Consider the following 26,428-nt stretch of genomic DNA (forward strand, 5'->3'; position numbering starts at 1 on the left):
ACAACATTGCTGATGTCAACAGCAACATGCACAGCTGTGCACTGACAAAACGCTGTGCATGCCTTTAATTGTTTTGCCACTATACATGTATGCACTTTGTATTTTGTTTTGAATAGCTTGAAGTAGCTGGCGTTGAACAAGTTAAAAGCTACAGAACAAGAACTCAAAATTGTTCATGGTTGTGAAAAAACACTTTCTTTATACTTTGTCTTGATTACTGACTTGCCTTGGGCCACAGTCATGCAGTCATGACTCTGTCTTTACTCTGCCAAAATTCCCACTGATATCTGAATAGTAGAGGAGTAAGGACAGAATGACTGGAACCTTGGTGAATAATTTCGGTTATTTATTTATTTTTCAAAAGGCCCTAATCACATTAATAATAATAAATGAGAAATGGTTTGCAAAACAAATTTAATAAAATAGAAGCTTTTTTGGATTATGTATCAGGAGTGCACAGAAAGCATCTTAAAAAAACTAACTCGGCAGTTATTAAGTCAGGTAACCCATGTGGTACATGGGTTGGTTTATCAGAATAAGAATCCATTATTGTGATACTGATTAACAGATATACCAAGAACTTTTGAGTTTGGAATGTGGTCCACTAGGTCTTTGCTAGAGTTCTAACCCCTGAAAGGTTAGAATAGAAATTCTGACACAACAGCCTTACATAGACTTTGATTCTCAACTTCATTAACACTCTCTCTAATTGTCTTCATTGTAACTTCTTCATAATATTCCCAGATCCATATAAGTGTTGAAATGTTCTCCAGTAACGTGTAGTTTCATCTCCCAATAATGTAATAAGATCAACATCACAACTGTTAAAATTGTTATAACTGGGTGTATTTCATTGAATAATAGTAACTTTTTAGAGTAAGGCCCGGATCCACCATTGTGACCTATACAAGAAGGCTGCTGTGCCCACATGTCGTGCTCATGAAGTCAATGAGTTCCACATGGGCACAGCAGATTGTCCACATGGATTTTGCCTGGATCAGACACATAACGGGTAATTTTGAATCTGATGTATAACAGTGTGATACAATGTAATGCATATAAGGATATTTTTCTGCCTCATGTTGCAAGATAGCTCAATATCTTTCTTTTCTAGGGTTCTTACTGACATTGTTGCCAAGTGCCATGAAGAGCAACTAGAATACTGTGTCCATTCTTATGTAAAGGTATGAAATATCCAATTGACCTTTGATCATCTCCTGTGTGTTGCACATTATTTCTGTTTTCTCTTTGTGATACTTTCTTGTAGTTTTTCCAGCATTTGGATAGTTGCCTTCTGACCTTTTAGATGGTGCAGTGATTAGGTTGCTAGCCTAGGTCTTGGGAGACCCAGATTTCATTCTCTGCTTTGCCACAGACTGTGTATTTAACCTTGGGCAAATCACTTAGCTTGTCTGAGCCTCAGTTTCCCATCTGCAAAAAATGGGGTTAATAGCACTGCCCTTCCTCACAGTGTTGTTTGGAGGATGGATACATTAAAGACTGTGAGGTGCTCAGATACTATGATAGGGGGCCATATAAGTACCTAAGTTTGATAGATTTATGTACAGTTCAAGGAGGTATTTTGCAGCATTCACGTTAAGTGGTTTTATTGCTTCATATTGACCTGCCATGTGTACTGTATGTGTAGAAGGTGTTTCTCCAATAGCATTTAACACATTACAAATGGTCAAGTGAAGCTTAGTGATAATTTTTACTAAGGAGGTGTTCTTGAAAGCTTTTCTTTGTGCTTGTAGATTGCTGTATGTTTCTTCTATTATATATTCTTAGCCTTCTATTGTTTTCTCAGGATATCTTTTGTTCCTCCAAGTAACTGTATATTTGTACCTGGTTCTGGGATGTGAAATACTTTATTTTCTGACATGGTTCCTTGCACATTTTTTGTAATTGGGGACTGCTTGTTCAGTTTCTTCCACCTAATTCTCATTTGGGGGAAGGTGGCATATGTCTATACTCAGTTACACTAGTATTTTGATCTCAGTGAACTTGTGATGACACTGAGAAAGTCAAAACCCCAATGTCTTTAAAAATGATATCTTTGTTCCCAATATCCATCGAATACCCCTTGAGTTAGCACAAATAATGCTACAGACCAACAAACACCTAAGCAATAAATAGTTTATCTGAAGTAACAATCTAAGATGACAGGTTTCAGCCGTGTTAGTCTGTATTCGCAAAAAGAAAAGGAGGACTTGTGGCACCTCAGAGACTAACAAATTTATTTGAGTGTAAGCTTTTGTGAGCTACAGCTCACTTCATCGGATGAGGAGCTTAGTACAGAAATGTATGTTGTAAGTAGAAAGATAGGGGAACCATTCATATTGTTATTGACTAAGGAACAAGGAAAAGGCAAATGCTCTTCCTTGGATTTTGGAAAATTTGTACCCAGACATTACTAGATTAATCAAGGACTTGGCAGTGTAGTTGAATCGTCTGCAGAGATATCAATCACTCTGTAATGATTTAATACACCTTATTTTTGTACCTACTTCATTTAGTCATTCATCTCAGAATGAACAAAGGAGAATCTATAGTATTTAAACCCTGTCAGGAGAGAAAAATAAAAATTATTGTTGCTTTGCCTCTACTCCTCTATGCATAGAGGGTTTTCTTCTTGTCTACTCATGTTCAGTGGTGGTCGAACAGATACAGGAAATGTCAGATCTAAAATAAGAGAAAGGCACACCATTCCAGTAGTTATGGAAATAAGCTTGAATGACATATATAGCGACTTATAAATTAGTGAATGACATTCTTATTTATCCTGAAACAAGGGAGGCTTTCACAAAGTCTAATAATAACTATAATCTACCGAATGGAATGTATGCAACATAGAAGATAAAAAACTGCCCTTCAGGGCCAGTGAAACCAAAATAAAACACACACTATTAACTGAAACTCTCAGATCTTCATGATCAGAATAATGAAAATATGAGACAAGTTCTACTAGGAAAGAAACCAAAGACTCTTTCAAGTCCAGTGAAGCTAAATGCTACTGAACTAACTTCGACAACATGCAAAATGCCTTCATACTTTGTCTTTATATACTTTATGTCCTTACAAGGGATATTTTTCAACATTCCTTGACCCACATTCTGATCTCAGTTACACTGGTATAAATCCAGTTTCTCTGAGTCTAATGGAAATATTTGGACTTGCAGTGGGATAAATGAGAGCAGAATATGGTCCTATGTAACTTTCAGTTTAGTGCATTTTAATTGTCTAAAAACACAGTGGACTGAAATATTGTATTGATCACGTGTGCTAGTGAAAAGCCAAAGAAGGGTGCGTCCGGTTTATATTTCAGCAGTGCTTAAAATGAGCTTGTGAGCCAGTGCAAATGTCTGCTGCTGTATTGCACACTGCCGTGAGCACAGCTGCAGTATGTAAATGATAACTCTTCACTTTTCATTGCATGCTTCAGCTCAGTGACTGAGTCATAAATATGTTGTGCTTCCTCATTATTCTAACCTTTGGAGAGAGGGTTCAAGTCCCTGCTCTGCCACAACCTTCCTGTATGACCCTGGACATGTCACATAGGGCCAAGTTTTCAAAGGTATTTAGGAGCCTAAAGCTGCAGATCCCAGTGGGATTTTCAAAAGCACGTAATCATTGATTTCAACGGGTTTCAGGCATGTAATGTGCTTAGGCACTTTTGAAAATTCCATTAGGCACCTATATGCAACTTTAGGCACCTAAATATCTTTGAAAATCTGACCCTTAGCCCTTTCTTGCCTCAGTTTTGCATCTGTTTAAAAAATAAGAAGGGGGGAATAGTACTTCCCTACATCACAGAAGTGTTGTGAGGATAAATGCATTAAAGATTCTGAGGTGTTCTAATACCAGTTTCTAGATTGATCATTATGTAAGTAAACCAGGATGCATCAAGACCCATTGGGAACATTCATGCCACTTAAGTAGAGCAGGTCAGGAAATTTTCACCGAAACGGTTTTATGTTGAAACTGAAACTTTTTCTGGGAACATACCAGCTTCAATGACAGCTTCAGCAAGAAAGATTTCTCGGGTCCAGGATGGAATTTCTAGTCAGAGAGAGCCAAAATAGCCAATAGCCTGGTGGTTAGGGCACTCACCTAGGATGTGGAAGATGTAGGAACTTGAATCAGGGTCTGTGGGGATGTCTTCACTAGCAATGTTAAAGCACTGCCGTGGCAGCTCTTTAATGTGGCTGTCTACTTGCGGCACCGGCACTGGGAGAGAGCTCTCCCAGCGCTGTAAAAAAACCACCCCCATGAAGGGAGTAGCTCTCAGCACTGGGGCACTGTCTACGCTGGCGCTTTCCAGGTAAAACTTGCAGCGCTCAGGAGGGTGATTTTTCATGTCCCTGAGCGAGAAAGTTGCCGTGCTGTAAAGACAAGGCTCACACATGTTGGATGCATGCCTTAACACTAGGCTACTGGCTGTTTTAGGGCAGAGTGTGCTCACTCTCTTTCTCGCAGAAAAAGTTCAAAATGTCTCAGTTTTATCCCGGTGTAGAACAGGAAATTTTTTTGAAATCTCAAAAATTTTGCAGGATGGGAAAACCACTTCTCACCCAGCTCTATAATTAGGGGTTGAGCTGTCAGTTGTGACAAGAAGACTTAATATTTAATAGTAGGGTGACCAGATAGCAGCTGTGAAAAAATGGGACAGGGGGTAATAGGCGCCTATATAAGAAAAAATCCCCCAACACAGGACTGTCCCTTTAAAAACAGGACATCTGGTCACCCTATTTAATAGGAATGCTACTTAAAAGTATCATTTGTTTTAAGCTGCTGTTATTTCTGAGACTCCAGTGGATTCTTTCACTAAAGAAATAGTTAAAAAAATAGGTGAGGGAAACTAATTAGTAGCAAATATATGATTTATGTCAATGAGCAATCTAGTGGCAGAGGAATTCTTGGACTCAGCCTGGAAGGGGATGCTATTCCCCTTCTGACCATTCTAGTGGGCGCTCTACCCCTTTCATGGTGAAGAATTGCTACCAAGTAAGCTGTTGCCATTGGAAGATAGGAACAAGGAAAATGTGATCCTGATCGGGTGGGTGAAAACCCTCCTTTCTTCCCTTACAGGTTTATTGTTCTTCCTTTTCTGGTGAACTGGCTTGGAAAGGAGTTCAAAACAATCAGATTCTGATGCCCTAATGAAAAAAATAATCTCTATCACGCCAGTGATTTTTAAGCAGAAATTCCCTTTGATTCAAATCAAGTTGAAAGTAATGGGGAGTACTGCTTAAAAGTCAGATTCAAGAGGAGGAGTTTTTGTACCATTGTTGTTCAGTGAATTAGGCTTTATGTCAATTAATTTTTTTCAGTCAAGCTACTTTGGTAGGCAAAGATCAGCACTACAGCTATTCTTAGAAGATGCGTTCCTTATGCACCACTAACTGTTGCTGGGATTTATAGCAGTTTGTTACAGTACTATTATTGATCTCTCTTCAGTATGTGTTCAAGACCAAGTCATCCGAAGAAAGGACTGTTCATGAGGAGCTTGCCAAGAATGTGACTGGTCTTTTGAAATCAAATGATCAAGTAACAGTGAAACATGTTTTAAAGGTGAATGATACAGTTTTAAAAATTAGTATGTTTTCAATATTACCACAATTTCTGCTTCATCTTCCTCCTCTCTCTTTCACATTCCTCTGTGTGCTTTGCACATATCAAAGCCCATAATAATCCAACAGCTTTATGAGGCTTTCTTGCTGTAATTTTGTGAATTCTCAACATAAGTCATTGCATGGTACATGGTGATTTTACATTGTATAATTCCTCCTGCTGGATTTCCTTTCTGTTATTGCTCAACCACTGTGAGAAATATAATTCTTACACAATACAGTGAGTCAGAACATTAAGGATGATTTTTTTTAACTTCACAAATGGTTCCAGGAATCACAGTTCAGATACATATTTATAAATAGGATATATATTCAAATAACATGATTTTAATACAGTTACTATTGATTTGTAATTAGCAAAATGTAAAAGATAATTATTCTGATAAGCATGAAGAGCTGCCAATGTTTTTGGGGTTTTTTTTAAATAGCCAATAAGAGGGATAGCACCCTGGCCACATACATCTGGCATATCCTCCATACCGAGGCTGGCAGGGAACTCATGTAAGAGCTAGCTATGCCTGCTTTACCCCAGCTGAGGACGTCCCCACACCAAGGGGATTCTCTGTTGTCCTGATACCAAGGGGATTCTCTGTTGTCTTGTATACCACCATACTGGCAGAAATGAACTGGAGAAGGGGGAGACAATCTGGCCCATAGTGTACTGTACATGCAAGAAATTAAATGGCTGTTATATAACATCAAAGTCATTATAGTTATATGTGTACACTCTACTGTAAATGTTTTAATAGGTCAATTTATTTTTACTAAAAGGTACTAGAGATTGAAGTCCTCTGTTCATTTGTAGTACCATCATATCATGAGATAAGCTTCCCATCACTCGCCCACCAGCCTGTGCAAACGACTGCTAGGACATATTCTCTGTGCCCTTTCAGTCGTTGACCTCTCTACTGAGACTGCTATGAAGGGTTCCAGTTATCCTACTGTAATTATTATGTGTCGTGTATTTCTGCCATATCTACTTGCAAACAAAGCACGAATTAAGACAGAGGTGTAAATATGAATGGAAATGATCATTTGTTCACTCCTTACTTCTTAATAAAGGCACAATCACAATTGCCAAATGCCAGACCCAGCAAGGTGCTGTGTGGCTTCAACTCAAGTGACTTAAATATCGTCATAGTGAAATGTAAAGCTTTCTAATTTTTCTGTGGTGTAGATTCTATCAATATACACTGCTGAGAACTCCAGACCATTCCTCTAAAAAGGAATTCTTAGATGTAAAAAATATCACAAAATAATCTATGCAGTGTCATCATAGCTATGTTGGCCCCAGGATATTAGAGAGACAAGGCCTCTATTGGTCTAATAAGAGTTATTACCTCACCCATCTTGTCTGACAAAATAATCTGTTTTTCAACACTAATATTATCAGGTGACTTTCTCCATAATATTTTTACAGCATTCCTGGTTTTTCTTTGCAATTATCTTAAAATCAGTGGCACAGCACTTGGTTGATTCAAACAGAACACAGGTAAGAATATACATTATTATGTAATAAACTAAATTTTAAGATTAATTTCTACCCAAATACATTTAACCATGTAAAGTAAATGTATTCTAACTCTGTTTACTCTGAAGTAATAATCTGAGTTTTTCTTAGATTCCTCGAACTCAGAGACTTCCAGAATCATTCCAGACTGAACTAGACACACTGATAATGATCTTGTCCGACCATGTTGTTTGGAAACACAAAGATGCTCCTGAAGAAACAAAAAATGCAAACCACAGCATTGCCAAATTTCTTAAGGTGAGAGGTTCAGTCATTACAGCGCATGCAGTTATTCAGTCATAGTTAATGCAGAGTAAAGGATATTAAACCTCCAGTCTGAGGGAGAAAGATCAATCCAAGCAAATCATGGCTGAAGATGGAGAATCAGCACTGATTTATAGTACGATTGTTTCTGTGCTCTTAGGTGTGCCACTGCGTCTGTGGAAGTCCAATGGCTGCATATAAATCTACTAGAAAAGCCTCACCTGTACATATTTGTCCTGATAAAAGATGTGGCAAGGCTCCTCTTTCATCATGTCAGCCTCCACGTTTCTCCCCAGGAGTAAATAAATCCTACTCTGGAGGTTTTTAATTCTTAAGTGTGGTTTATTTACAGTATTTACAAAGTGGGCTTCAGGGTAGGCCCAAGTCATTCTCTTAAGCAACCCACCCCCCCCGGAACACATACATTTCTTTTCCCCCATCAGAGCACTGACTTGTTACACTGGCTTCTGCTCACCAGCCCTTCCCCAGACAGAAGAAAACTTAATAATTCCCCTACAGTAGGATATAGCTCTCTACCTAGGAGAATCCTTTTCTCCCTGTTGCCCCTAACCCTGCTTCAGCTTATTTGTTTTCCCTCCTCCCACTATTTTAGCAGAAGAGGGTTTTTTAAAGATCCCTGGCAGCCCTTAATTGGACTCAGGTGTCCCTAATTAACCTGAGGTAACCTCTTTTCATTTAATAGAGAAAGGGCCTTGACCATTCTAGGATTGATATACCCACCTTCCACCACTCCCTTATTGAGGAGCAGTCAGGTGTTCTCTGCTCGGTGTCCCCTTCAGGTTCCCTAGTTTTGACCCTTTGACCTTCACATCTGTCCCTGTTTTTTTCTTTGTTGTCCCCCATATTTATTTGCGTCCTGGGCTCAGTGGCTCCTCCCCAGTGGCTCTTCCTCAGTGGCACTTCCCCCGGAACCAAATAGGATCACTCTCTTATAGCTATCTGGTCTCTCTTCATCACAAAGGGTCCACACTGGCAAATAGTACAGCTCATGGATGTAACATTTAAGTAGAGGAGAAGTGTATAGACGAATGGAACAATTGTTACAAAATCAAGCTATTATAATTTCTTGATCAACTACAGGACTGAAGTAGTGGACTAATATGTGACCATCATAACAGCATAGGTAGCCAGCTTCTACACACCTTTTTAAATATTGCAAGTATTCTGTAAACTGCTGAAGCATGTAATTATATGTACATTGTATCTCCGGAAAAGTTGTATGTGTTCCAGTCATGAATGATAATTTTTTCACAATTCAACAATGACTTTTGCCATCACAATCACTCATCAGTTTTGTCTGTTGAACCTAAATAGTAGCTGTTGTGAGCACAGTATAAAATTGTCAGCAGTGCCTATGTCCCATTTTCAGAAGTGATTTAGGCACTCACATCTCATTGAAAGTCAGTCACTGAATTCAGTGGGAGTTCTGTGCCTAGTTGCTTTTGAAAATCCTACTTGACACCTGTCTGCATCTTTAGGCACGTAAATACCTTTAAAAATCTGTCCCCCTCATGAGATTAACAAAAGTGCCTAAGTAAGTTAGGTGCCCAGTTCCCATTGACTTTTAGTGGGAGTTAGATGCCTAACTCATTTAAGCACTTTTGAAAATTACTCTAATGTATGTGTTGGATAAGTAAAGCAATCTGAAGTAGTTTATCTGCCTTTGTGCTAGTTTTTCTCTGATTGCCCAAGGATGGGTTTTGCAGCACTTTCTTTCACTTTCTAGACCAATTCATGCCTACTTTTTTTTCCTCTTGTTGCTCCCATATGGGATGGGAGTAGCAATAAGATTCCTTTTTTTCCTGTATCCCTCAATCATTTGGACGTTCTCCAATATCTGCTGTGATCTCATGATTAACTATGCGGTGGGGAAAAATTAACATTTAGGACACAGTGTGGTCAATTACATAACTGGACAGCTGGGGACAGGAACAAAAAAAACCTTGTGACATAGTGACATATAGAGTGTCCTGTACAACATAGACTGAGACTAACGGGTGAATCTCTCTGAGGCAGATTGAAACACAGCTCTTGGAAAAAATTGACAGGAAATAAATTGTTCCTGTGAAGTTTATCAAGAAAAGCAGCAATACAGAGGATATAGTCTCTCTCGGCACACTTTAATTAATAAATAATAGATCTGCAGTCCTCTGAAATGGTCTCCATTTCAGGTGCTGTGTGGAAACCTTATCTGGTGTTATCCTAGCTGGCATGAGTTTTATTTACCCAATGCATTACATCACTGAGAGGGTGACATTGCTTGCCAGTGTATCATGTCAGTATTACACTTGTGTTACTATTGCAGTTCTGTCTGTTACTTTTACATGTTCTATTTTTGAACAAGCGATTAAGCAGTGTTATGCTACAATTGGAATCATCTGGTCTTTGCTTTTTTCTGATCTGCCATAACAAATTATGTAGACTAAAGAGATGGCTTGACATCTCCAGACCAGATTTTGTAGCAGCCAGATTTGAATGCCATGTACTGTACATTCCGGGGGGTTTTATTCTTGTACAGTTCAAGAGCAACTGTGATCTGGGTGATGGACCTGGTCCCCAGGATTACAGTCCTTGCTGACCCTGCAAGACTGTCCCACTCTGGGGAAGAATATCAGTAACTGTTTATTGGCTTGAGCATTATAATAAACTTTACGGCTCCCAACCATTTGGCCTCATCAAGCTGCTGTTCTCATCATAACGTAGAGTAATAACATGAGTATTTGCTCCCAGAGAGACAACCTAGTTCCAGAGGTGAAAGTACCGGTAAGAGCCTGTGTGCCTTACCGGGATCGACTTTCACAGACGGCAATTTAAAGCCCTGGGGTAGCAGCGGTGGGGCTGCAGTGGGGATTTAAAGGGCCCCGGAGCTCCAGCCGCTGCTACCGTCCCGGGCCTTTAAATCCCCGCCTGAGCCCTGCTGCCCGAGCCCTGGGGTAGCAGCAGTGGGGCCCTGGCAGGGATTTAAAGGGCCCCAGAGCGCCAGCTGCCGCTACTGCCCTGGAGCCTTTTAAATCGCCGCCTGAGCCCTCTGCCAAAGCCCTGGGGTAGGGGCGGCAGGGCTTCGGAGTGGATTTAAAGGGCCGGAGCGGTAGCAGCAGCTGGAGCCCTGCTGCCAGAGGGGCCCCCCCCCCACCCCAGGGCTCGGGCAGCAGGGCTCAGGTGGGTATTTAAAGGGTGCCGGGGCTCCGGCAGCCGCTACCACAGCAGAGCCCAGAGCCCCGGGGTAGCAGTGGCAGCTGGGAGCCCCCAGGGCTCCTCGGTGATTTAAAGGGCCCGGGGCTCTGCTGCGGTAGCGGCAGCTGGAGCCCTGGGCCCTTTAAATCGCCCCTGAGCCCCGTGGTTCCCAGCCGCCTCTGCAGCTGGTAGTTCGGGGGTGATTTAAAGGGCCCTGGGCTCCCAGCTGCCACTACCGCAGCTGAAGCCCTGGCCCTTTAAATCAAGATTTAAAGGGCCTGGGTATTTAAGGCCCTGCCTCTTCTGGTTAAGGCCACGCCTCTTCCAGTTGAGGCCATACTCCCTGCTCAGGACTCTGGCGTAGCGGTAAGCCCTCTAACTTAACTTTCACCCCTGCCTAGTTCATAGTCAGTGAGTTGTTTGGCTGGATTCAAGAATCATTGCTTTGAAGCAAATATTTAGGTCAGCTTAAAGAAAAGGAGTACTTGTCACACCTTAGAGACTAACAAATTTATTTGCACATAAGCTTTCGTGAGCTACAGCTCACTTTATCAGATGCATACAGTGGAAAATACTGTGGGGAGATTTTATATACACAGAGAACATGAAACAATGGGTGTTACCATACAGACTGTAACAAGAGTGATCAGGAAAGGTGAGCTATTACCAGCAGGAAAGCCGGGGGCTAAGGGGGGGAGGGGACCTTTTGTAGTGATAATCAAGGTGGGCCATTTCCAGCAGTTGACAAGAACAGTGGGGGCGGGGGAGAATAAACAAGGGGAATTTTTTTTTACTTTGTGTAATGATACATCCACTCCCAGTCTTTATTCAAGCCTAAGTTAATTGTATCCAGTTTGCAAATTAATTCCAATTCAGTAGTTTCTCATTGGAGTCTGTTTTTGAAGTTTTTTTGTTGAAGAATAGCCATTTTTAGGTCTGTAATTGAGTGACCAAAGAGATTGAAGTGTTCTCCGACTGGTTTTTGAATGTTATAATTCCTGACGTCTGATTTGTGTCCATTTATTCTTTTACGTAGAGACTGTTCGGTTTGGCCAATGTACATAGCAGAGGGGCATTGCTGGCACATGATGGCATATATCACATTGGTAGATGCTCAGGTGAATGAGCCTCTGATAGTGTGGCTGATGTGATTAGGCCCTATGATGGTGTCCCCTGAATAGATATGTGGACAGAGTTGGCAACGGGCTTTGTTGCACGGATAGGTTCCTGGGTTAGTGTTTTTGTTGTGTGGTGTGTGGTTGCTGGTGAGTACTTGCTTCAGGTTGGGGGGCTGTCTGTAAGCAAGAACTGGCCTGACTCCCAAGATCTGTGAGAGTGATGGGTTGTCCTTCAGGATAGGTTGTAGATCCTTGATGATGCGCTGGAGAGGTTTTAGTTAGGGGCTGAAGGTGATGGCTAGTGGCATTCTGTTATTTTCTTTGTTGGGCCTGTCCTGTAGTAGGTAACTTCTGGGTACTCTTCAGCAGGTGGGTATTGTAGTTGTAAGAACACTTGATAGAAATAAAAGAATAGATAGAATAAAGACAGGGAGTGGATGTGTCATTACACAAAGTAAAACTATTTCCCCTTGTTTATTTCCCCCCCACCCCCGCACTGTTCTTGTCAACTGCTGGAAATGGCCCACCTTGATTAACACTACAAAAGGTTCCCCCCCCCCTCAGCCCCCACCTCTCCTGCTGGTAATAGCTCACCTTTCCTGATCACTCTTGTTACAGTCTGTATGGTAACACCCATTGTTTCATGTTCTCTGTATATATAAAATCTCCCCACTGTATTTTCCACTGTATGCATCCGATGAAGTGAGCTGTAGCTCACGAAAGCTTATGCTCAAATAAATTTGTTAGTCTCTAAGGTGCCACAAGTACTTCTTTTCTTTTTGCGGATACAGACTAACTCGGCTGCTACTCTGAAAGTAGGTCAACTTGCATCACATGCTACCTCCCCTTATTGAGTGCTACAGTATTTGAAGTGCCATTTCCTCAGATAAACTCACTCCTAATTATGTGTACACTATGGTAGTAATTTCAGCCTGTAGTCCCATTAAAAATGAAATATTTAACTTATTTATCACTACTATTTTCTTAAACAGTCCGACAAGCCTGATTCACTCTATGCTCTGGATGCTTTGCACTACTTTGGTGACACAAGGCAACTATAAAGCAGGCGTCACTGGTCATTTAACCCAGACTTACAGATGCCACATATCATTGGAGAGGCATAACGCAGGCAGATTGTGCTGGTAAATCTAGCCCTGTGTTATTGGTAGTAGATATACAAATATAAACATTCTATTTGTTTCCTTAGCGCTGTTTTACATTTATGGATCGTGGATTTGTATTTAAGATGGTCAACAACTATGTAAGCATGTTCGGCCCAGGAGACCACAAGGTATGAGTTATATTTTCTTAAAGTGGACTTGATAGCAGAGTATTTTCAGGATGAAACAATTTAGGATCCATTCTGTAGTTACTCCATGCTCAGAAGTAGAGTTGATCAAATTATTTACTATAAAGATTGTGTTACAAATTTAGGTCCTGATCCTGCAAGGAGCTTCACATAGCTGGACTCCTATGTCTGTGCAGAACTCAATTGAACTTCAGTGGGGATATGTAGATGCACAGAGGTCAACCCATGTGTAGCTCCTTCCAAGATCAGGACACTAGCCCTATTTTAGGTTAATGAATCATTTGTGAACTTCATGCTCATTTTCCTCTAATGTATTTGTAAACACTCACTGAAATAGCTTTACCAATAATTTTCAAAATATGGGTGATTCAATCACAAACTGGTCTGGTCAACTCTTGACTATTTATGTGGTAGAAGCATAAGTGAGATGGTTTTGTTTCTGCTCCATGTTTGGATCAGAGAAACATATGCAGGATAGTAGCAAATAATAAACAGAGCACTCTTGGTATCTGGCAAAAGTTTGTGAAATTTTTATGATTCATGAATTTTTTCACAAATTTTCAGTAGTGATCTAAATGAATAAGATGACCCTATGAATTATAAAGAACCAAACTTGGTGCCTTTGATTGTGAAATTATTCACAATTTTTTTAACTGTACATCAAGCTGTACTCAGATCTCTCACATAATCAGAGGAACAGCTGCAGAATCAGGCCCTTAGTTATTGTGTTATACATGAAGATCATAAATCTGCAAAGAATTCTATAAAAGCTGCAAATTGTTTCCACATTTTTCAGTCCTAACTGCCTTCAGCAACAAAAACAGATGTTCAATTAAAACCTCCAGTTAATGGCTAACTGAGCAGTTCATTATCGGAGATTGGTCAGTCTGTATAGCAGAAATTAGCACATCCTCAAAGATAAATGTATGTATGATATCTACAGCATAGCGTCCTTTCCAAATAGTCTGCCAGTAGAAAGTAGAGTCAATGAGGAGCCAAGACAGATGTGCCAATGTAACAGACTTGACGCCGATGAAAAAGAATATACATAAAATGAGTTATAAAGATTCTTATGACTTTGAGGAAATACCAAAATATCCTCAGTGTCTTGGCTTGTCTTGCTTTGTAACTAAAGAGCAAAACAAGAGCCAGTCATTCAGTTTTGAAGCAATGTTAAGCTTTCATTGGCTTGCGTACTTTGGTTTTTAACTGCTTGTTTACTTACAGAAAAATTTGCTGATCCCAGTCTTCTAGAAAGTTGAACTGTACATGTAGCCATTTGAAGAAATAATACATGTGGTTGTGTCAGTACATAACAGTGTACCAAGTAAATTTGTTCTAGGTTTAGATGAAACTCAACGGTTTCATCTAAACAGTTCCCTTTGAACTGATCCATTGAAAATTTCAATATTTTGACGTTTGTTTTATCCTGAATAGGGGCCAAAATATTAAAAAAATTGGATTCAGAAATATTTTAATGTTGCATTTTAACGTTTATTTGTGTTCCTCTGAGCTGCCGTGGTGCATCACTGGAGTTTTAGTTCAGGTGTCTCATGCCCCCATTCTCTTTTATCAGCCCAGTTCTGTGGCTGATTGACATGACCATGGTGCATCATGGAGATACGATCATTCCAATGGAAGGTTCCTTACCAGCTCGACTCAACAGGTCCTGAAAAGTTCAGATAAGCCACAAAAGGTTTCCAGGTTTTTTGGTCTAGACCCTTTTCTGTGCTTGTGGCATCCTAGCTCTACTGCCCAGCAGAAATTAAAAGACTGCACTTGTGACATGGATCCTTTCCACCCTTTAAAAAGGGGCAAGATTTGGGCCTTTTCAGATACATGCAGATACTGGGACGTTTGATGTGGTATCCGCTTATTGTTGCTTTGATGAATTGGTCCTACTGCATCCTGGGAAGCAGTTTCTTATGAGTTAGAACACTGTTCTGGGAAGAGGAAATGAATCTACATACTCCTTGTAGGACCTCAGGCAAGACAATTTTCCCATCTGTAAAATGGGAATAGTTATTTCACATGGGAGTTGCAAAGCTTAATTCTTTAACAGTTCCAAAGCAATTGGAGCTTTTGGATAGGAAAGTGCTATAGAAAGGCAAAATGTTGTTGCTAAACAGTATTCATTCTTATTAAAATGCTCTGATACACGCACACACACAGCAACATGGGAATTAGTTTTTCTCTTTGTTATAGTTTGTATAGTTCCCTTTGTATAAACTTTGTTATACTTTCAATGCTCATTAAAACACTTTAATGAGCAGCCCTCCCATTACCAACTGGAAGTAATGACTGGAGTTGATGATGTGTATTATCAAAAGCAGTATGGGCCAGATCCAAAGCCCAATGAAATCAATGAAAAGACTTACCACTGACTTCAGCTGACCTTTGGGTCAGGACTGATACTACCGAAGCATGGTACTCAGTTCATAAAAAGAGTGAGGAGGAAAGGAAACACACAAAATCATTGTAATGTTGTTGTTTTTTAGTGAGCACAGGGTGCTGGGCCAGTGAATGATACAGACTATTGAAATGATTGCTACAGCCCTGAATTATGTGAAATGGAGGTGATACATCATACCTACTAAGAGTTTAAGTAACAGCATATGCCATCCAAGGGAGCCAGTGTGGGGTCTTAAAGTGACAGCTGCTTTAAATGTGTCATTTAGTTAAAGTCATACAGAATCTGTGTGAAATTAAATTTCAGGAATCCATAAAAATAAAGCAAGCATGGTTCTGACAAATGCCTTTAATAACATTTGGGGGAGGGGGAACCAAGTTTTTTATCTTATTCTGTACTATAGCGTTACATAACAGACCATTAGTTTTCAGTGGCTGATGTGAATGATTTTGAGGTAGAGAGAAATATTAATGTAATTTTTAACCTTGTTTCCTGTTGTCATTAAAGTCCATACCAATTATTTAATATTGTGGTGTTTCAGATTTTACATCAGTACAAATTTGACTTTCTTCAAGAAGTTTGTCACCATGAACACTTTATTCCTCTGTGCCTGCCCATACGATCTGCAAACATTCCAGGTAATAACTCACCTTACATATTGGCTTGTGAAGTGTATTAATTGTCATATATTTTTCAGGCCAATTAGTATGGGTAGTACTATAGACTCTCCAAGAATAACATCTAGACATTAGATATGAAAGTAGAGAATAGGATATAGTTGTGATGTTAACAAGGGGTAATATAGATCTCCCAGTGTGAACGTCTGTTTATTTCTGAGACAAGGTGGGTGAGGTGATATCTTTTATAGGACCAACTGCCGTTGGTGAGAGAGACAAGCTTTCGGGCTACACAGAGCTCTTCTCCAGGTCTTTCTTTGTTTCTGTTCATCCCAAATATGCATGCAAATCCAGTTATAAAGTGGGTCATTTAATGGAAATTTTGGTTTAGTGACCTAGGGTGCTTGCAGAGAGAGAAGTACTAAAACTGAAAATCTGTTGAGAGATGGGAACCGCAAGACGAGACATCTGAAACTGGGAGGAGGTTTGAGAGCAGGTGCAACAGAAAAGAAGGAAGTTAAAGCTGTGAAGGAGGATGGAAGCTTTATCCTCTTCAGCTGGGGGTTAGTGATAGGAGTAAGCAGTAACTCGGGGAGATGGGAGGCTCTTCTGCTCCTGTTCATCTGGTGAATGTACATTCAAGCCATTGTGTCCCTAATATTATGAGCTGATTATCGTTGGGGAGGAGTAGATCCCCAACAACCTGTAGTTCTGAAATGTAGGTTTCACTGCCAATAGGCTGAGGATACTTGCTCTCCAAAGCTAAACTCTGTGTATGGTGTTCCAAGTGTGGCCTCCTAGTTGTGGCCAGTACTACTCCTTCCCTCCCCCCCCCCCCCCCTCTTACTGAACTCTCTTATAGACATGTATACTGACAACTGTGAGTCACCTTCAGGCCACAAATAAAGTGCCTTTTAAGGCAGAAGAGGCCTTATGATGCACTGTCTAATCTCCATGTCTTTTATGCATCCTTAACCATTTCTGCAAAACAGAGTAAGAGAGGAGCATCTTCCCGCCCCCCTTTACATCTGGAACAAATTGTTTAGTCTTGGTTTTGTGGTTAAAGGGCATGATTGAGCAGTTTTGCTGTTGACTTAGTGAAACCTGGATTTCACCCGAGGCTCTATTCCCAGTCATCCTGGTTGACCTGGGGCAAGTCACTTAGGGTTTGATCCTGCAGGGTGCTGAGCATGATGTAACTCCCACGGAAGATAGGAGCTACTTGGTACTTCCATGAGTATTTTCCTGTCTCTGTGTTAATTTCTTCATCAGCAAAAGGATAATGTAGTACTTCCCTCACAGAGCTGTGGTGAAGCTAAATGCATTTCTGTTGGTAAACTGTTGGGAGACTTTAACATAGCAGGCTTTACAGGAGGGTAAAGTATTAATTATTCATTATTACTGCATTAATATTTTACTAGGAGAGGAGTGATATTTCAGTCACATTTTGTTGAATTGCCCCCAGCCAAAGTCACTTTTGCCAATGTATATCTTGTGGATCAAACACCATGATTTCTGGTTTCTACATTATTCTGCAAGAATTTGCTATCCAAAGCTGTTGGCTGGGGTAACTTGGCAAATGTGAAGTGTGAAAATCTCGCCTGCGTATAGAGAGGACTCTGTTAAAAAAAAAAACTGAAATGTATCTCATAGTTACCTATTTTACTATGCCAAACTGAATTTAAAAAAACCCTATGTTTATCATGCATCCATTATAAACGAAATAGACAATTATCCAAGATCTTACTCTAAAGCACAATAGTAACCTTTCTGTTGAATCTGATGGGCTTTGGATTAAGCATCAGAAGAGAGAAAGAAAATCAAATATATTTTTCACACATCATCATAATGTCATAAATTTGATTTAGTAAAAATGCATAATTCCTGCTTTTTCTTTTCTTTTTTATTCATGATAAATCAAGACTCTGTGACATCTTCAGAATCAACACAGGAATATCACGCATCAGGTAAGAGCCTAATTTCTTACAGTGCTACACGTGGAGTGTTAGCAGTGAATAGATAAAATTAGGCATGAGGAGTTTTATTCCCAGCTCTATCACTGAACTGTGGTGTTACCTTGGGAGAGTCATTTAAATAATCTCACAATAGGATGTTTCCATCTCTGTGTTTCAGTTTCTTCAGCTATAAAATGGGGATAATACTTGATGCTATGTGTTTGAAGGCTTATTCCATGTTTGATTGAACCTCAGATGGGAAGAACAATATGTGTAAATCATCATTCATTTATAAATTATACAAACTTGCATGATCTTAAGAAATATTTGTTATTGATGTTTGTTAATTTGTTTTGAAACTCACACATGAGCTAAACTGGATTTGGCCTTCTATGAAATCCTGTATATCGCAGGTGTGTGCTTAGATGGGTCACTCCGATGTGAAACAATTTAATAAGCCTGCCTGGAGAATTTTTGTCAGAATCTTTATTTCTGGAATGTATGTTAACATAGTTCATTTAAAAATAAAATGAGATCCTTGTCTGTTCTGATCCAGATATTCCAGAATACACCCTGACCAATGAATTTTGCCATAAACATTTCTTAATTGGGTTGCTGCTTCGGGAGGTTGGCTATGCACTGCAAGAGGACCAGGATATTAGGCACTTAGCCTTGGCTGTGCTTAAAAACCTAATGGCAAAACATTCATTTGATGATCGATATGCAGATAAGGTAAGTGTGGTATTTATTCTTTCCACTGATATTTTCATGCAGTGAAATACATTTGAAGACTACTCGCTCCCCAGTTTACAATGATTTGTTTCTTTGTATTTTTTTCTCTTTCTTAGGATAAACAGGCACAAATAGCAAATCTGTACATGCCTCTCTATGGCATGCTTTTGGACAATCTCCCAAGGATTTACATGAAGGATATTTTTCTTTTCAATATAAATACATCCAATCAGGTAACTTAATGCAATTTTTCAGAACTTTAATATGAATCATTGTAGTTGTTGATATCCCTTACTTCCTCTAGCATTAACAAAAGGAGAGGCCACCCACAGTTATCAATGGTACTGAAGATTTTCAGACTAGAGTTCCAGAAACACAATCAAGAAGGGAGCGGATACATCTCGAGAACTATGGGAATGAAGAGTGAGATGAGGGTGGGGAAGGGAGAGAGATTTGCAGGGTGTTTCATGCTGAGTTGGCCTTAGTGGCAGCTTTCCAAACAACACCCATGAGTTCAGGTTCATAAAAAGCAGTGTTGTTTTTGCATGCCTCTAGTGGTGATGCTGCTCTGGCTCCTGAGAAGCAGAAGACCTGGCAGGAAGTCTATACCACTTCAGTACAGCCATGAGTCCTGAGCCTACAAACACCTGTGCATGTGCTTAACATTATGCAGAGGAGTATTCCTTTGATGCCAGTGGGAACACTGACATGCATAAGTTTAAACACATGCATGAATGTGAGCAGGATCAGGGTCTTGGCTGTCCATTAGCAGTTCAAGATCTGTTCTGTGGGAAACATACTAAAAAGATGTGATATGAAGCACTGAGAGAGAAGTCTGAGAGCTGCTTTTTTTAATCTTGGTTGATCTCTATTCAGCATTCACTGACCAAATATCAGTGGCTGAGAAATGGGGTTGCCTCATCTCAGGTTAATCACAATGGACCAGATACTAATCTCAGTTGCTCAGGAAGAAATCTGGAGTTACTTTCTTGGAATTTACACCTGATCTGTAGCACAGATCAGAATCTAGCTTAGCACTACTCTATAAATCACCTGGTAGGAGTATTGTTTAGAAGAATGCACTTGTGGTCTGCCTCTGCCTGTAAGGAGATTAGATGTGTTCTTTATATGGCCATATTCAATCTCCAAAAAATAGAAGCAAGTATCTGCAGAAGCTATGGCCCTCCTCAGCTTCCAGCAAACGAACCTGTTTCACTTGATAATTGCTAGAAGTATTAAAATGCCCCTTTTTCTGACACTTAGGCAAGTGGTTTAAGAAGCAAACACACTCTTAGACTTGATCTGTCATATGCAACTCTGCTTATGAGCAGGTTTCATATTGCACATCATTACTCAATGTATTATGGTAAGCCTTGATCTCTTCTGACTGCCTTGTCTAATCAGCTGAAAGTAGGTTTTTAAGCTCAGTGTCTAAGCGATCTGATCAGATGTACTGTAATTATAAAATTAATGAACAGTCTGAGTTTGAGTTTGTAAAAAGTGATATTATATAGCTGAGTTCTTGTTTCTGCCCACTTTTGAAATGCAGGGATCTAGGGATGACTTGAGCACTGCGGGAGGATTTCAGAGTCAAACAGCAATGAAACATGCAAACTCTGTGGATACATCTTTTTCCAAAGATGTCCTGAACTCTATAGCAGGTACTAAAGAAGTGCTGATACACAAAAATCTCTGTGCGTGTTATTTCACCCCATTGTGCTTTCTGCTGAAACGTATCTTGCATCGAGAATATCATCATTAGCCCGTTTATGTGATATACAGTGAAACAAGCGATCCTGTGTTTCTCCTCCTTTCCCATATTTTTGGATCCATTTTATTTTTCTTCTGAAGCTACCCTACTTTTCTTGGTTTTCTTATTGTACTGCCTGTCGTGATGATGCCAACCTTGCATTTAGTGTTTTATTAATCCCTAATGTATTCTTGGAATTGCCTCATGCTTTAAAAATATTTACAGAGATTCTCCTGTAATTCTAAAACCTCATGGAATGGGGAGTTGCCACTTTCTTCACAATGTATGCTAGGTACATCAAAAAGTCATGCTCTGAAGAAGTCATTACATGCTGTACTGCAGGTGTGAATTTTTAATAAGGCAAGCATTTTTATATTTTCAAAATATAGTGGAGGGGAAGAAACACAACTTACTTTGTTTACTTCATCTAAGGCCCCTTTCTAAGCCCACTGAAGTCAGTGAAAGTCTTTCTACTGACTTCAGTGAGCTTTGGATCAGGCCTTCATAAAAAGTCATAGTTTTTTTTTAATGCCATGAATAACAGCAAAAGTGTATCATTTTAGTTCAACTTGTTGCATGTTTTCAATACCAAATGTAGTCACCAGTAACTTCATGACAGAGGTAGACAGTTCAAAGCTGTCCATCCTATATACAACATATTTTTGGTTTTCCATTATTACTGTTAGTTTTTGTACCCATACACATTATTTTAGCATGTTTGCCGTGACTTTTGATTACAGCCTTTTCATCAGTAGCTATCTCTGCAGCAAACCATGCTGACTCCAGAGCTTCCTTAGCAAGTCTTGAGTCTAACCCAAGTACCAGTGAAAAAAACAGTGAGAGAACTGACACCTGTGAAAAGGTACATGCATAAACACTTGAAAACAATTCTTAGAGTTAAAAAGTCTGTCTTGATACTCAGTAAGCCAGTGTGTTTCCAATTCTGCAGATTGTGAGACCTTTGTCTTTGATTGGATCAACTCTTCGCTTCGACAAGTTAGATCAGGCTGAAACTAGAAGCCTTCTTATGTGTTTCCTTCACATTATGAAAACAATTTCAGAAGGTAAAAAAAATCCCAAAAATGCACTTTTTTACTTGTAATATTATAAAATCCTTAGGGCCTCACTAATGTTATGTCTATGCTACACACTGCTTTCAGCGGCATGTGGGATACGCTGCAGCGACAAGCCGGCTGTGTCCACACTGTGGTGCACAGCTATGTGTATCAGTGAAAGGCTCTGGCAGGAGGGAGTCAACAGGGAAGGGCTCACAGCCTGCTACCTCCCTGCTGCCAGAGCCTTTTGCCATTGCTGGAGTCTTCCCCTGCAGCGGGGAAAGGCTTCAGCAGCAGGGAGCTGCCATAGTTCTTCCCTGTGGCAGGAGCCTTTCCCCGCTTCCTCGCCTCTGCCAGAGCCTTTCCTTGCTGCTGGAGTCTTTTCCTGCGTAGTGGGACACTACAAGATTAAAAATTGCAGTGTAGAGGGAAGGCACAGTTTGGATGAGTAGACAGCCATGTAGGGTATGTACTCGGGTACAGATCCACACCTGCAGGTGTATTCTACTCGCCTAAGCTGTGCCTCACTGTCTACATTGCTATTAAACCTGTGCTGGGGGGCTTCTCGCGCACATGCTCTACATGCAGCCAAAAGAAGCATGCAGTGTTAACTTAGTGTAAAGTCAAGGGAAAACTTATTACAGTCTTCAGTGGGCTATGGATCTGGCCCTCAATTTCCAATAATTGCTAAATTCCTACATTTTGATGTCTGGTTCCAGATACATTGATTTCCTATTGGCAGAGAGCTCCATTCACAGAGATAGCGGACTTTTTCAGCATTTTAGAGTAAGTTCACTCTCTGGTTTGTTTGCTGGTTTGTTAAATAATAATGTTCTCTAGCAGCTGCTGTAGTAATAGTATGTTTTACTCTCTGGGGTAAAATTCAGGCATGCTAATGCTTAAAGACCATATCCTTATGTTGGCTATTTCCAGGGAAAGGATAGGAAACTCTTTGGGGTTTTTCTCACAGAACTTTGTATGAATTATTCTGTTTGGGGTTGAGACTCTCTGCCCCTTCTCTTCCTCATGGGAAAAGGAAGGTCTTTGCCTCCCCAAACCAGTGGATCTTGTGAAAAATCTATGGATTCCAGAGCTATTCACATTCCATGGGCCCTTGTCCTGACCCAATTTCCTCTGGCTCCTTCTGAGCACAACTCCTGTAGGCTCCCTGCTTAGAACAGAACCCCTTAACCAGCTCAGCTGTGAAAGATGAGTAAGATGGAACTGACTGGGTCACCATTTACTTAGCCACACAAGTTCCATAAGGTTGGTGGAGAAACTGTCCTCCTGCAGACGTCCCCACAGGGTTTTCCCCCTGACCACGCAGGAATCCCAAACCCAGGGAGAAGAAATGGGCAATAATAGAGTGGAAGTGATAGTCTTCCCTTCGGTTTCCTGAATTGCGGGAGTTCTTGAATCATTTGCTAACAAAGTGGTGCATTTATCGGGGGGTTCTTAAAAAGATCGAGACTCAGAATTTTTGAAAAATAGTATGGTGTCACTAAACAGAATCATTACAAAATGTACTTCATGCTTTTCAGGGTTTGCCTGCAAAATTTCAGATATCTAGGAAAACGAAATATAATAAGGTAATTTATTTTTTACTTATACGATGTAGAATGCATTGTTATTTTAAGTACTACAGTGGGGATTAACACGTAGATAAAAGTCATCAATGTACATCAATTCCATTCTGAAGGCATCGTTCTTAAATATGGTAGCTGACCTACAGCTACGGTAGCTGATGTACACTTTTTTTTTTAATCCCATGAATGCTTGAAGCTCAACTAATATAGCCATTTTCCTAGGCAACCAGGTGGATTACTTCTGATAGTGTATTAAGCTGTAGTAAAAAGAAAAGGAGTACTTGTGGCACCTTAGAGACTAACATCCGATGAAGTGAGCTGTAGCTCACGAAAGCTTATGCTCAAATAAATGTGTTAGTCTCTAAGGTGCCACAAGTCCTCCTTTTCTTTTTGCGGATACAGACTAACACGGCTGCTACTCTGTAAGCTGTAGTAGTTACACTACTTGAACCAATCTTGTTTTTGAGTGCAAATGCCGGAGAAGGACAAGCAGATCCTTCTGTTTGTCACCATAGAACTGTGAGGGAATGGCGCTATCGTGAATCGCTGAATGCTTCAAAAGCATTAGAAACTGAGATTCCCCTGCCCCCAGTATTTTTCTCTGCCCATTATGCTGAAGAGCATGAGATCATTTTTCCAGCTGTCAAGCATGAAACGTGCACTTCTGTTTCACCATGTTACGATGCTTCATTTTTCATTTCATGCAACAACAATGAACTTTGCTGTCTATCATAAGTTCAGTAGCAAAATGAAGAGTTGCTGTATTAACCAATTCATGCTTTGTGTTATGTTTTGCCAGGCACATATGTGTTTTTCACTGACCTGACCTAATCAGGGGCACGTACCATAACAGAGTTAACGTTTATTTTCTCTTAACAGGAAAATAGCTGCTGCCTTTAAGTTTGCTCAGGCCACCCAGAATAATGGAACACTTAAAGGATCTAACTCATCTTGTCAGACATCTGGTATACTGTCGCAATGGTAATTATTAAGCTTTTAACATCTTAAACCAAATCCAGATCAAAATAGGTCTAAACACATGGTCTAAATCTCATTTACATCCACCAAAAGACCCCTTTGCAGTGCCACGTATTGGGTGGGTATGTTTGGCCCCCATCTGGTTACTTCCACATTTACATGTAGTATAGTCATTTATTATTGTGTCCATTTTGTAAGCTAGGTGTATGTTTCTTTTTCCTGGTCTTTTTTTCTCCAAATAATCAATAAATTGTACATTTTAAGCAGAATTTAATGGTTCTATCCTATGTCATCTGAATAAACTGCAGAAGTAAAATGAAGTAAAATGTGCATTGTAGTAATAGCCGTAATGCTCTCTTGAGGGGAAAATCAGTGTATGTGTTTATAACAGATACTCCCATAAAGAAAAGGAGTACTTGTGGCACCTTAGAGACTGCAGTGAATGCATCCGATGAAGTGAGCTGTAGCTCACGAAAGCTTATGCTCAGATAAATTGGTTAGTCTCTAAGGTGTCACAAGTACTCCTTTTCTTTTTGCGAATACAGACTAACACGGCTGCTACTCTAAAACCTGACATACTCCCATGTTACCAGGTGTTGATCCTGTTGGGGAAAGGTTAAGTAGTTTTTGTTGACTCTTCAAGACAGGTGACTTATTGCCTCATCTGAACATCAAGGAAGTGGGAGTGGCTTTCTAGATAAAGAAGATCAAGGGTATGGGCTGCATGGCCTGAGGTAGCAACCCTAAGAGCAGCCAAGCCAGGAGAGAAGGACTGAAGGGAGTGAATTTCTGATTCTATGTGGTTTGTAGGCTTTGTCTAAGAGCAGGCTGAAAAAGGCTCTATTCACACCGCTCTGTGCTTTTCAGATAAAATTGTTTATCTATGCTCATCTGATTCAAACCCAATAATGCCCAACATCATAAGCCTGTATCATGGCATATGGCTGGAACAAATGAAACATGAGGAAAAGGAAACATTCCTTTTTCCCTCCTCTAGAATAAGCACTGATCTCATTTCACAGCTGGAACTGGCAAGGTGCCTTTGAATTAAAGCATGAAGAGGCCATTGTTTTGCTGCATGTTTACAGGAGAACCAGCATGGTGGAACAAAATTTTAAAACTACCACAAATGAGGCATGCTGCAGCTGTTTCAAGCGACTGCTACAGTCTGCATCCTCCCAAAGCAGCATTTAGCCCTTTTGGCTATAAAAAATATTTGTAAGGAATGGCAAAGACATATGTTAAGAGATAAATAAAATATTGTTACTTTTCAATGGCTCTTCTAACTTGCACTCTGCTTTTGAAGGTGTATGTTTATTTATTTACATTTGGTGACCAACAATGTATTTTCATGTGCATGTGAAGCCAGATTTTCAAAGTAATCCACAGTAAGCTTTTCAAGTGCTCAACAGTTGGGGTCAGATTTTCACCCAGGAGTTTCCATTGCAGCACTTAGAACCAGTTTTGCACCATGTTGGGTAGCAAAAATTTGGCCACTGAAAGGGAGCTGAGCTCTTTTGAAAGTCTAAAAATATTTGTAATATAATCAAATAATTACCAACAGATCAGAGACATTTTTAGTTGAGTGGAAAGTACACATAAATGCTCAATTTATTGCTGAAACTGTTAGTGCCTTGGGTCCTGATTTTCTACCTTACATGTCCACAAGTAGAAGGGCCTCTTCTTGGGCATGTTACTCTTGGTGGGAAAAGGTAAGGGCAAAGCCCACCCTTTGCCTGTATGTATTTGGAGGAGATGGGACTCCACTCTTTGGGAGAGCAGGACAGAAGGTGATGGAGTGGAGTGGAGCCACCATCTGTGGCATCCTGCTCCCTTGCCCACAATTCTGATGACCCCATCATACACCATGCAGCCAACCCTCCCCTCCCCTGCGAAAAGAGGGTTAGGGTATCAGAGCGGTCTGGGTAGCACAGCTAATAGGCCAATATTTTTCACAGTCAGGGTAATTTACCATTGGAACTACTTGGATGTGGTAGATTCTCAATCAGTTGAAGTCCTTAAAGATTGCACAAGACAAGATTGGTTGTCTTTCTAAACGACACACTCTAGCTCAGCCAGTAGTTATGGGGCTGATACAGGTAAATCTTCCTGGCCTGTGGTATGTAGGAAACTAGATTGTCATACTGGTACCTTCTGGCCTTAAAGTCTACTAAAGAAAGATCTCCTTCAGGGTCATGTAGAAATGGAAGCTGTGGGGAGTCAGGGTAGGAGTGCTGAGGCACAAGCTCTCCACTTGGATGGCTTTTGGCAGCTCTCCTGAGTGTTGTGGCTTTCAGGAAACTTGTGATTTTCAGCAAA

The 26,428-nt window shown here is 40.3% G+C and overlaps 1 protein-coding gene across 18 annotated transcripts in view; it reads left to right on the forward strand.

The window, feature by feature from the left end:
• DOCK10 (dedicator of cytokinesis 10) overlaps positions 1 to 26,428 on the forward strand; it is a 245,032-nt gene that overhangs the window by 170,280 nt on the left and 48,324 nt on the right. For 15 of the 18 annotated variants that reach the window (XM_073359912.1, XM_073359918.2, XM_073359919.1 and 12 more), the window contains 15 exons: positions 1,115 to 1,184; positions 5,458 to 5,571; positions 7,051 to 7,122; positions 7,252 to 7,398; positions 12,925 to 13,008; positions 15,978 to 16,074; positions 17,976 to 18,020; positions 18,565 to 18,740; positions 18,857 to 18,973; positions 20,290 to 20,401; positions 21,231 to 21,352; positions 21,440 to 21,554; positions 22,265 to 22,331; positions 23,087 to 23,134; positions 24,011 to 24,112. In XM_073359912.1, the coding sequence (XP_073216013.1) occupies positions 1,115 to 1,184; positions 5,458 to 5,571; positions 7,051 to 7,122; positions 7,252 to 7,398; positions 12,925 to 13,008; positions 15,978 to 16,074; positions 17,976 to 18,020; positions 18,565 to 18,740; positions 18,857 to 18,973; positions 20,290 to 20,401; positions 21,231 to 21,352; positions 21,440 to 21,554; positions 22,265 to 22,331; positions 23,087 to 23,134; positions 24,011 to 24,112 (1,488 nt within the window). The remainder of the gene's footprint in view (positions 1 to 1,114; positions 1,185 to 5,457; positions 5,572 to 7,050; positions 7,123 to 7,251; positions 7,399 to 12,924; positions 13,009 to 15,977; positions 16,075 to 17,975; positions 18,021 to 18,564; positions 18,741 to 18,856; positions 18,974 to 20,289; positions 20,402 to 21,230; positions 21,353 to 21,439; positions 21,555 to 22,264; positions 22,332 to 23,086; positions 23,135 to 24,010; positions 24,113 to 26,428) is intronic. The other 3 variants (XM_073359908.2, XM_073359909.2, XM_073359910.2) reach the window with 3 other exon arrangements.

This window comes from Lepidochelys kempii, chromosome 9 (assembly GCF_965140285.1).
Source record: "Lepidochelys kempii isolate rLepKem1 chromosome 9, rLepKem1.hap1, whole genome shotgun sequence".
NCBI lineage: Eukaryota > Metazoa > Chordata > Testudines > Cheloniidae > Lepidochelys > Lepidochelys kempii.